Raw genomic sequence first — 12,245 nt, 5'->3', positions numbered from 1 at the left:
AACATAACCATGTTCTACAGCTAATTTGAGAATTGCATCAAATAAAGCAGATTATGTGATTCTTTGTTTGGTATCATCACTGTTTAATCTATGCCATCAAAGTGTTTCCTGCACTGGCAGCACAGAATAAACCTGAAATTCATCAGATTTTTGAAATCTGTGTGCTTCCAGATTGCCCGGCTGCGTAGTGAGCTCGACGTAGTGAGAGGGAACATCAAAGTCATGTCAGAGATGCTAACAGAGATGGTCCCTGGCCAAGAAGAGGCATCTGACCTTGAACTACTTCAGGTTATAAGCCCAACAATACACTGAAATGCTCATGTTAAATACATGCAATGTCACAACTTCATAAATTCTTGTAAAACTCTTCAGAGCTTTGTGAATTAGTGCAATTAACAATACGTTTCTTCTTTTGATAAATGCGTTTTTCGATGTCCCCCTTTGATGTCTTGTCGAAGGATACACAACACACAGATGTCGATGAGCTACTGACTAATGGTTACATTTAATGTTTAACAAAAATGTGTTGACAGTATTAAATGTTCTGAAATGTTGCAGACTCCTTACACTTATAAAATAAATTCTCACACAATTCCCACTGAAAAGCTGATACATTGTATGAAAGTAATTTTTCTGCATAATTTTATTGGAGTATTTTTGTTTTATTTATTTTTTTTTATACTGTAATTCTGTTCAGAAAGCATAACTTCTCTCATCTACAACCCCTGGCAAAAATTATGGAATCACTGGCCTCAGAGGATGTTCATTCAGTTGTTTAATTTTGTAGAAAAAAAGCAGATCACAGACATGACACAAAACTAAAGTCATTTCAAATGGCAACTTTCTGGCTTTAAGAAACACTATACGAAATCAAGAAAAAAAGATTGTGGCAGTCAGTAACGGTTACTTTCTGATATATGATGCAGGTGTTAGTTTTGGGGATGAAAATTTACAGGGTGATTCCATAATTTTTTCCTCAGAATTGAGTGATTCCATATTTTTTTCCTCTGCTTGGTCTAAAAAAGTAACCGTTACTGATTGCCACAATCTTTTTTTCTTGATTTCTTAAAGTGTTTCTTAAAGCCAGAAAGTTGCCATTTGAAATGACTTTAGTTTTGTGTCATGTCTGTGATCTGCTTTTTTTTTTTTTCTACAAAATTAAACAACTGAATGAACATCCTCCGAGGCCGGTGATTCCATAATTTTTGCCAGGGGTTGTATATTATAATAGCCAAGTGGCCTGTGTGTGCGTGTGTATGGCTTCGATTGCGGATAAACTGGGGAGAGCTGACATTTGTCATTTGGTATGCTTATGTATTTTTAGTCAAGGATGAGTGCTGCGAAAACAGAAAGTTGATAGGACTAATATTTCACGTACTCGGCCTTTTTCCATGTTTATTGCGTTTGTAGATTTGCTTGCAGCTGCGTGCGTTTGCTTTTTAATGTGTGTGCACAGTCGTGTGTAGACCTTGCCGCTATTTAAAACCAATTCTTTTTCAGTTCACTCCTGCCGGCTGTGCAGAGCACATCGTTGTGCTTGGAAAAGAGTGGACTGTATCATGAGGTTTTACAGTTGCATACTGCCACGTATGTAGCCATAGCTGCTATTTTCTGCCTCTGTGGAAGTGCGCGCTGTTCTCTACTGCACGGTGTGGTGCAGTTCAGAACCAGAGTCATTTAACATTATTTTATTTATTTATTTTATTTTTTGTCTTGGATCATTTTCATTGTGTACAGATGCTGCTGAGTCTGGCTGTGGTAAAGGCTGCAGTGAATGAAGCGCTGTGACTGTTTAAACTTTTAAAGCTGTGGTTGCTCCGATCAGGTCCGCTGATTTGATCAGACCTGATTGATCAGGGCGTCTGATGATTGCACCGACATGCAGCAGCGGCGCTTTTATTTTAAAGAGTCACAGCGCTTGTTCAGGTTTGATCAGATGAGAGCGAGAGAGAAAATAGAAGTAAAAATAAAATAATAATAGTGTGTATATGATAACAAGAACCTAAACAATTTCTAAAAACATTAAGACAGTAAATTAACATTAAAAAAAAAATGTAATTAACAAGAAATAAAAGGGTTGAGTTCTTCTTCTAAAAACTGTCTAAGGCTCTAAAACCATTCTGGAATCACACACCATTCCAACTCATTATAGAAACTTTGCATAATTTATTATCACCCTTGAAAATTGTCAGCCGCCTATTTTTGTAAACACTACCCAATCTACGACCCTCAGATCCCCACGGGCAACATGCTAGTGATGACTTAATTGCGCTATCTGAATTAGTTGCAGCCACCATGGGGAGTGCTGTCTTCACTTTACAGCGAAAATGCCACATTTATGCAAAATCTGTTGGCTGTTGTAACGTTCCTGCATCTAACCAGTAGCTAGTGTTCTCGAGTTCAGTTTGCTTGAGTCAAGGATCTGGTTCTTTATCCAAGTAAGAGGTTTTGATTCCACTTGTGAGTTTTGTTTCTTATCACTCATTGTGTAAAAGCCCATCAAATTCAACACAGTTCAGCAGGTCTTTCTGACTCTGGCAGCGCTGAGACCCTTCCAGACCTACTTAAGAGCCGCTCTCCCACAAATTGGATAAAGCTGTTCAACCATTGAGCATGTTCACCAAGCTGGGCATCAAAATGTAACAGCAACAGTGGGGAAAAAAATTCTTCAAAACAAGTGGAAGATGTATTTATTTTAAAGTATGGACCACTAGGGTGTTGATAATATATATATATATTTTTAAACTATCTTTATTCTCTGAATAAAATCCTGGTCACTCTTTTGCATGAAAAGGCCCAAAAAACGGAATATTTTGCCAAAATAATGATCCCTGCTCCACAGAAGTGTTTTTATTCACAGATGATCAAAAGACACGTTTCCATATAGGTATGGAACTATGCTAATTTCCTGCACAGTTTCATTGATGCCAATTGTTGCACCATGCAGCAGTGTGGGAAACAATGTGTTTTGTTTTTATTTATCTATTTATTTATTTATTTATTTTAAACAGGTCCATTATTTCACTTGCTGTAAAAACAAAACCAGAAGAAAGAACAAAAAAAAAAAACTCTGTTTGAAACATGCTTTCTCTAGTGCCCAAGCATCATGCGAGAGGTTTTGCTGGAAGGGGTGTAGTTTTATGTATGGAATGTATTGAAATATCTGTGATGGATAGACACTGTAGGACAGTGTGCATGTTATGGGCTGACACTGTGGGACATATAGACCATCAGAAATGATCAGTGAAATTATAGACCACATATTTTACAGTAACAACTTTATTAAGGGTAAATTGCCAACAAACAAACTTAAATACATAATTGAACTGTGAAAACAAACATCAAGGCTGGTATGCACTATGTAGCTCAAATCTAAGCCAGTTTCTTACTTTTGTGATAAAACCAGAAGATAGAAGAATAAAACTAACTGTGTTTGAAACATGTCCTTTGCAAGACATTTTGCAGGAAGGAGCATATTTTCTTTTCTCGAGAATCTGCTGAAAACATCTGTGATGTTTCTGATAATTATTGGAATTTATTTTTTTGAGAATTTTTCAAATGAAGTTTCCTCCAGTTGCCTGTGCTATGACATCACAAGTGCTCTTAACACACTGTTGAATGTCAGTAAAACTCCTTGCAAAATCTCAAAAATAGGCTAATGATTTGACTAATATTCATAAATAAGAGCAAGAACTATAATTTGCTACTTTCTAATGTCACATTATAATTTAAGTGTAAGATTTTCAGTTGTTTTACTGCAGTATCTATACATGTATGTACACCAGGCTGAGCAAAATCAGCACTTGTGACTTCATACATGTAGCACATGGAAGGCTGGTCAGTTTTTTTTAAAAATTAAGATAATCTGTTGCAAATCTTATTTTTATTTAAGATGTCACTATTTCAATATATAATCTCTTAATATTAGGGGTTAACATTGATGAGTAAAGTGTCTCTTTAAGCACCCAAACATACCTTGAAATGAAAACAAATTGACAAGATATGAACAAGTTATTTAGTGGAAACCAAAATCAAGATGGCTGCCATGGGGACGTCTTGATTATTGGAGTATACCACAAATCTATATGAAACATTCTTACCACCCTAACATAGTTTTAGTACCCTGAGAAAATGAAAACGAAAGGACAGGGCATTTTTAAGATTTATAATGCAGAAAATAAAATCAATATGGCCGCCATGCATGTAGTAGCCATCTTGATTTATCAGAGTGGGATGTGAAGCTAAAGGGAAATCATAGCAGGATGTGCATAAAAAGGAATCATCTGAAAACCAACCTCAGCACACCCTAGAATAATTTACACATGCATTTTTTACTTATCAAAAGTCGAATTTGACAAACAGCTTTTGAAAGAATGTGAATTGATGGAAAATCAGGAAACTCATGGTGACTCAGAAAGCTTTATAGAGTAGGACTATATCTGTACAGTTGAAGATTTCCAGTCCAAATGAGGATTCTGAAGCCACCGATCAAAATAAACATGTTGTTTACAACTTGCACCCTGTGACACTGATTTTAGTTTCAATTTATTTTCATTTATATAGTGCCAAATCACAACAGAGTTGCCTCAAGGCACTTCACACAAGTAAGGTCTAACCTTACTAACCCCCAGAGCAGCAGTGGTAAGGAAAACTCCCTCTGAGGAAGAAACCTCAAGCAGACCAGACTCAAAGGGGTGACCCTCTGCTTGGGCCATGCTACAGAAATTACAGAACATTTCACAAAACAAATATAATTTGCCAGCATTAAACAACAAGAAAAACAGGAAATACTAAGGTGATCGCTGTCCACTAGCCCTAAGCTTTACTAAAAGACCCAGAATTTAGGTAAAGTTGAGGCCGCGGCACGCTCCGTTTCCTAATAAAATGAATTAAGAGTAAAAAGCGCAGAACTATACTATGCCAGTATGTTAGCCATACGAAAGGGAAAATACGTAAGTGTGTCTTAAGTCTGGACTTGAAAGTCTCCACAGAATCTGACTGTTTTATTGACGCAGGGAGATCATTCCACAGAACAGGGGCACGATAAAAGAAGGCTCTATGACCCGCAGACTTCTTATTCACCCTAGGGACACAAAGTAGTCCTGCACCCTGAGAACGCAAAGCCTGGGCTGGTACGTAAGGTTTAATTAGGTCAGCTGGGTAGGGAGGTGCCAGTCCATGAACAATTTTATAGACTAGTAGCAGAACCTTAAAATCTGATCTCATTGGGACAGGAAGCCAGTGAAGGGATGCCAAAATGGGTGTAATGTGGTCAAACTTTCTGCTTTGTGTCAAAAGTCTGGCTGCAGCATTTTGAACCAGTTGGAGACCCCTAATGCTGGACTGCGGTAAACCAGAAAATAGAACATTGCAGTAGCCCAATCTTGAAGAGATAAACGCATGGATCAGGGTCTCGGCATCAGCCATAGACAGGATGGAACGAATATTCGCTATATTTCGCAGTGGAAGAAAGCAGTCCTTGTAATATCTCTAATGTGGAGGTCAAAGGACAATGAGGGATCAAAAATTACCCCAAGGTTCCTCACTTTGTCAGTGTGATGTATGACACACGAGCCTAGGCTAAGCGTTAACTGGTCAAATTGATGCTGATGTCTCACTGGACCAAGAACCATCATTTCAGTCTTATCAGAGTGTAAAATTAGGAGTTTCTAGACATCCAACTTCTCACTGATGCAAGGCAATCTTCTAAGGATTTTATGTGGATGAGATTACCAGCAGTTATTGGCATGTATAACTGATTGCACTTATCATGCACTCATTGAACTGCACTTGATGTTTCTGCACTTGCATTGCTGCTTCATTCTAAAGTGATATATTGCAAGTAATTAATCTGAGGGGCCCTAAATTCAATGAAGCATAAACATGTAATCGGTACCTGACCAATTTCATCTTTAAAAGACAGGTTACTTATAATGACTAATAATATTAGACTGAGCTCCCAACTGTACATGTGACGGATGGACACTGTGGGACCAAAGTCACGATTTCCATCTCTGAAACCTTCAGTATCCCAAAGTTAAATATGTGTGAATAACAAATCTTCACAAATTCTGATTAGAGTAAAAAATGTCACCTTTATCTATGTAAATTGGCAATGAATGAAGAAAAATTATCTCCAATATCATAAAAAGAACAAAATCAATGAGCCTTAAGAGATCTGTCATCAGGCAAAAGTAAATGTAATTTTTGAAAAATGCACAATTATCTGTTGTAAACACTGTGACTATGCAAAAATTATACATACAAATGATACCTTTTCCATACAAATAATGTACAGTACCAAAGGAAAAATGTCCCACAAAATGTTTGTCCGTTACATGTGGGATGGACAGACATTTTGTGGGACGGAAATGGTTCATTGGTTGTGGACACTGTAGGACAGGAAAATAATAGGCCCAAAATAAAAGGACTACAGTATCAAATTCCAAAAATCTAATGAAAAGTTGTTATTTTTGTCAACTCTTTCGATCAACCAATAGGTGTTTTGGGTACTTCCAGAAGTTTTAACATGTATTTATCCACTAAATGCAAGGTGACCTGTGTGTACGGTAAATTTTGGTATTTTTGCATTATGCTTCATTGAAGAAAAACTGGACGGACCAGCTGTAATTGCCCCGAACATACCACATCATATATCAATGGAAACTAGAAACAATAAGGATGCTGTAAATATGATGTTTCTTAATGATTAATAGGTGTACATCTTATTTTTGTCCAGCTGAATTTACATTATATCAAAGATGTTACATTATTTTGGAAAACCCATTGTATTTTTGGTTCAGTTAATGCTCACTGTGGGACTATTAAACATACCAGCCACCTGAATTTGTCTTGACAGATTCCCAGGAGCAGTGGCAAAACAATAAAGCCAATAACTTCTTTGAAAAATTAGTTTTGTCTGTTTCTGAAACTTGAATTGAAGGTATTTGGTTTTAATGCCCAGCATTGTAAACATGCTCCATTCAATAAAGTTACTGCATGTACCTAGAGAAATGTTTTTTTTAATGCACGGTTGTGTTCCTGGTAAGTCTGAACAATTATTTCCATATCATAAATCTAGTTTAACAGAATTCCAATTTTAAAACATAGGAGTCACATTTTTTTCTGGAGCTGTTTACACCATTTTAGTGCGGTTTTAACAGAGAAGTTTAAAGTGTAGGTGACACCAAAAAGTGTACACAAATAATCACTAAAAATGATTAAATGTTGATATTTAAAAAAAAAATCCTGAACAATAAAAGTCGATAAGTGCGCAGGTGAAGGATAAACAGCTGTCTGAAGCCTGCGCTCTATTTCTGCCCATATTCCGGCCATATTGTTGCTACATCATCACCGGAACGGCACCTGCTGATTCAAGCCCAAATCAATTGTAAACATGGTGGAGGTTGAGCTGTTTTTGGATGTTTTTTTTTTTTTTTTTTTTCTATGATGCAAATGTCTGAAAATAATTTAATTCATTGTCCTGGCTGAAGAAAAGTCCATGATGGATCGAGTCTCTGCTGTATCGGCACGGTCAGCTACAGGTGTAATCCGTTAATTGCATCTGCGGCTGATGATTCAAGTCTCTGCTGTGAATGGATCCTCTTGTTCCACCACGGCCGCTTTGCGCTGCAAGTTAAAAGACTCGCAGTCCATCTGCTCATAACGTCTGTCTGCATGCGATGAAATTACCCCATGATCCACAAAACAATAAAATAATGTCAATATACTCAGTTGTGCCTCCATGTGGATTAGAGAAGCCACAGACACCATGCGTGCACGCTCATGTTCCACCTGCCAATCAAAAGGATTCTGCTGGCGAGAATTAACTGTTCTGACACGTATATAAAACGTGCATCACCGACCTGAACCACTCAGTGGAAACAGGGCTGTCAGTAGCCTGGAAAAAATCCATAAATTAATGGGACTATGAAGGTAATGGTTCTGGCGGTGATGTCACTTCATCTTTTTTCTCCGATGTCGGGACTCACGAAGAAGTTCCTGGTTTTTAGTGACTCACAGTTCCAAATCTGAATATTTATCTCTTCAGTAACTGCGCACCAGGAAAGGATAAATTTCAAACTGTTTAATTTTAGTCTTAAATACTCAAAAACACATATCATGTCACCTACACTTTAAATTTGACTTCCTATCTGACTGACTGATTTGACAAAGAATTCTACATCAAGGACCACAAAGCTGCATTATTTTATCTTATTGTTTTCATGTAGAAACAAGGTAAGTTTGTGATGCAAACTTTGCAAAGTTTGTGATTTTCTTGTGGCAAATTTATATTGCTTTACAACTTTTTCATATTTAATAATTGCTACTACTGACTGGTTGTCACCAATGATGTTTCGTTGTTATTACAATGACAGTAAAGTCTCTCTTATCTTATCCTTATCTCTTACATAGACCACCAATATACAGGCCTGATTGTACAACCGCAATTCCAATGAAGTTGGGACGTTGTGTAGAATGTAAATAAAAACAGAATACAATGATGTGCGAATCGTCTTCAATCTACACTCAACAAAAATATAAACGCAACACTTTTGGTTTTGCTCCCATTTTGTATGAGATGAACTCAAAGATCTAAAACTTTTTCCACATACACAATATCACCATTTCCCTCAAATATTGTTCACAAACCAGTTTAAATCTGTGATAGTGAGCACTTCTCTTTTGCTGAGATAATCCATCCCACCTCACAGGTGTGCCATACCAAGATGCTGATTAGACACCATGATAAGTGCACAGGTGTGCCTTAGACTGCACACAATAAAAGGCCACTCTGAAAGGTGCAGTTTTGTTTTATTGGGGGGGGAGGATACCAGTCAGTATCTGGTGTGACCACCATTTGCCTCATGCAGTGCAACACATCTCCTTCGCATAGAGTTGAAGAGAACACCTCTCCAACGTGCCAAACGCCAGCGAATGTGAGCATTTGCCCACTCAAGTCGGTTACAACGACAAACTGGAGTCAGGTCGAGACCCCAATGAGGACAAGCATGCAGATGAGCTTCCCTGAGATGGTTTCTGACAGTTTGTGCAGAAATTCTTTGGTTATGCAAACCGATTGTTTCAGCAGCTGTCCGAGTGGCTGGTCTCAGACGATCTTGGAGGTGAACATGCTGGATGTGGAGGTCCTGGGCTGGTGTGGTTACACGTGGTAACCACATGAGGCTGGTTGGATGTACTGCCAAATTCTCTGAAACGCCTTTGGAGATGGCTTATGGTAGAGACATGAACATTCAATACACGAGCAACAGCTCTGGTTGACATTCCTGCTGTCAGCATGCCAACTGCACGCTCCCTCAAGTCTTGTGACATCTGTGGCATTGTGCTGTGTGATAAAACTGCACCTTTCAGAGTGGCCTTTTATTGTGGGCAGTCTAAGGCACACCTGTGCACTAATCATGGTGTCTAATCAGCATCTTGATATGGCACACCTGTGAGGTGGGATGGATTATCTCAGCAAAGGAGAAGTGCTCACTATCACAGATTTAGACTGGTTTGTGAACAATATTTGAGGGAAATGGTGATATTGTGTATGTGGAAAAAGTTTTAGATCTTTGAGTTCATCTCATACAAAATGGGAGCAAAACCAAAAGTGTTGCGTTTATATTTTTGTTGAGTGTATATTCAGTTGAATACACTACAAAGACAATATATTTAACGTTAAAACTGATGAACTTTGTTTTTGTGCAAATATTTGCCCATTTTGAAATGGATGCCTGCAACATGTTTCAAAAAAGCTTGGACAGTGGTATGTTTACCACTGTGTTACATCACCTTTCCTTCTAACAACACTCAACCATTTGGGAACTGAGGACACTAATTGTTGAAGCTTTGTAGGTGGAATTCTTTCTCATTCATGCTTGATGTACGACTTCAGTTGTTCAACAGTCCAGGGTCTCCGTTGTCGTATTTTGCGCTTCATAATGCGCCACACATTTTCAATGGGTGACAGGTCTGGACTGCAGGTAGGCCAGTCTAGTACCCGCACTCTTTTACTTCGAAGCCATGCTGTTGTAACAGGTGCAGAATGTGGCTTGGCATTGTCTTGCTGAAATAAGCAGGGACGTCACTGAAAAAGACCTTGCTTGGATGGCAGCATGTGTTGCTCCAAAACCTGGATGTACTTTTCAGCATTGATGGTGCCATCACAGATGTGTAAGTTGCCCATGCCATGGGCACTAACACACCCCCATACCATCACAGATGCTGGCTTTTGAACTTTGCGCTGGTAACAATCTGGATGGTCTTCTTCCTCTTTTGTCCAGAGGACACAACGTCCATGATTTCCAAAACCAATTTGAAATGTGGGCTCATGAGACCACAGCACACATTTTCACTTTGCATCTGTCCATTTCAAATGAGCTTGGGCCCAGAGAAGGCGGCGGCATTTCTGGATGTTGTTGATGTATGGGTTTCACTTTGCATGGTAGAGTTTTAACTTGCACTTGTAGATGTAGCGACGAACTGTGTTAACTGACAATGGTTTTCTGAAGTGTTCCTAAGCCCACACGGTAAGATCCTTTACACAATGATGACTGTTTTTAATGCAGTGCCATCTGAGGGATCGAAGGTCACAGGCGTTCAGTGTTGGTTTTCGGCCTTGCCGCTTACTTGGAGAAAGTTCTCCAGATTCTCTGAATCTTCTGATTATATTATGAACTGTAGATGATGGAATCCCTAAATTCCTTGCAATTGAATGTTGAGAAACATTGTTCTTAAACTGTTGGACTTTTTTTTTTCTTCATGTAGTTGTTCACAAAGTGGTGATCTTTGCCTCATCTTTGCTTGTGAACAGCTAAGCCTTTTGGGGATGCTCCTTAAATACCCAGTCATGACACTCACCTGTTTCCAATTAACCTGTTCACCTGTGGAATGTTCCAAACAGGTGTTCTTTGAGCATTCATCAACTTTTCCAGTCTTATGTTGCCACTGTCCCAGCTTTTTTGAAATGTGTTGCAGGCATCCATTTCAAAAACAACATTGCACAAAAACAATATAGTTTATCAATTTGAACATTAAATATCTTGTCTTTGTGGTGTATTCAACTGAATATAGGTTGAAGAGGATTAGCAAATTATTGTATTCTGTTTTTATTTACATTTCACACAATGTCCCAACTTCATTGGAATTGGGGTTGTACATCTTTATTTGTCTGCTGATCTCTCTGTCTGACTCTCCTTCTGTCCATTGATTTGTCACTTAATCTGTTGATTAATCTGTTTGCGTGCCAATCTCCGCAGGAGCTGAACAGGACCTGCAGGGCCATGCAGCACAGGGTGGTGGAGCTGATATCGCGCGTCTCCAACGAGGAAGTGACGGAGGAGCTGCTACACGTCAATGATGACCTGAACAATATTTTTCTCCGATATGAGAGGTATATAGCAGTACATTAAGTGCAAGGCAAGTTTTTTTTTTTTTTTTTTTTTTTTTATGGGTGACGTTAAACATGCACACCAATATTAATGTCTTTATTTGATTTATCATCACTTTATTTGTTTAGAAACCAAACATTTGTTTGGCATTTGGGCTGTTGACAGGCTCTGAGCTAATGTGACATGTAAGCTAACACTCACGCACTCATCTTCCACCGCTTACTCCAATTAAGGGTCGTGGGGGGGAGCTGGAGCCTATCGCAGCAGCCATAGATCGTGAGGCAGGGCCCATACATTTTGGGGAAACATGAGATGCATCTTTCAGGAAACTTCTGAAGATGAAATCCTTGCATGGGATGAAATGTTGAAAAAAAATTTTGTTGCTGCTCACAGGTACGAACGGTATAGATCGAGCAGAGCTACACAGAACAATGGGGTAAGTTCCATTAACATGAACGATACATCAAAATACAAATGTAAACTCTTATATCTTGTTTGTTTTGCTGTAGTGCATTTTCATGAATTTTTTTATTTGTTTTTGGGGTTTTTTTTGGTTAAATTTCAAAAATAGTCCTTTTACACTTTTGCATTTCCTGGAGTAGTTATTTGAAGTAAAGCACACTATGAGATGTTTTATACGCACAGCAACAGCTACTGTAATCAATCTTTTTGTGCTCTATAAATTGACTGCATGCAGTTGTATGCAAAAGTTTGGCCACCCCTGATAATTTTCATGATGTTCCTTTATAAATCATTGGTTGGTTAAATATATCATATAGCAGAAGAACACACTGATATTTCAGAAGTGAAATGAAGTTTCTAGTATTTACAGATAGTGTGCAATAGTTATTT

General features: G+C 38.3%; 1 protein-coding gene across 4 annotated transcripts in view; it reads left to right on the top strand.

Annotated features, from left to right (window-relative positions):
* Window positions 1–12,245, top strand: part of LOC117527256 (TOM1-like protein 2) — a 77,294-nt gene that overhangs the window by 24,505 nt on the left and 40,544 nt on the right. For all 4 annotated transcript variants that reach the window (XM_034189495.1, XM_034189494.1, XM_034189492.1 and 1 more), the window contains exons 7-9: window positions 172–288; window positions 11,262–11,395; window positions 11,787–11,829. In XM_034189495.1, the coding sequence (XP_034045386.1) occupies window positions 172–288; window positions 11,262–11,395; window positions 11,787–11,829 (294 nt within the window). The remainder of the gene's footprint in view (window positions 1–171; window positions 289–11,261; window positions 11,396–11,786; window positions 11,830–12,245) is intronic.

This window comes from Thalassophryne amazonica, chromosome 16 (genome assembly GCF_902500255.1).
Source record: "Thalassophryne amazonica chromosome 16, fThaAma1.1, whole genome shotgun sequence".
Taxonomy (NCBI): domain Eukaryota; kingdom Metazoa; phylum Chordata; class Actinopteri; order Batrachoidiformes; family Batrachoididae; genus Thalassophryne; species Thalassophryne amazonica.
Note: the sequence above shows the minus strand (reverse complement) of the source record. Positions and strands in the feature narration are given on the sequence as shown.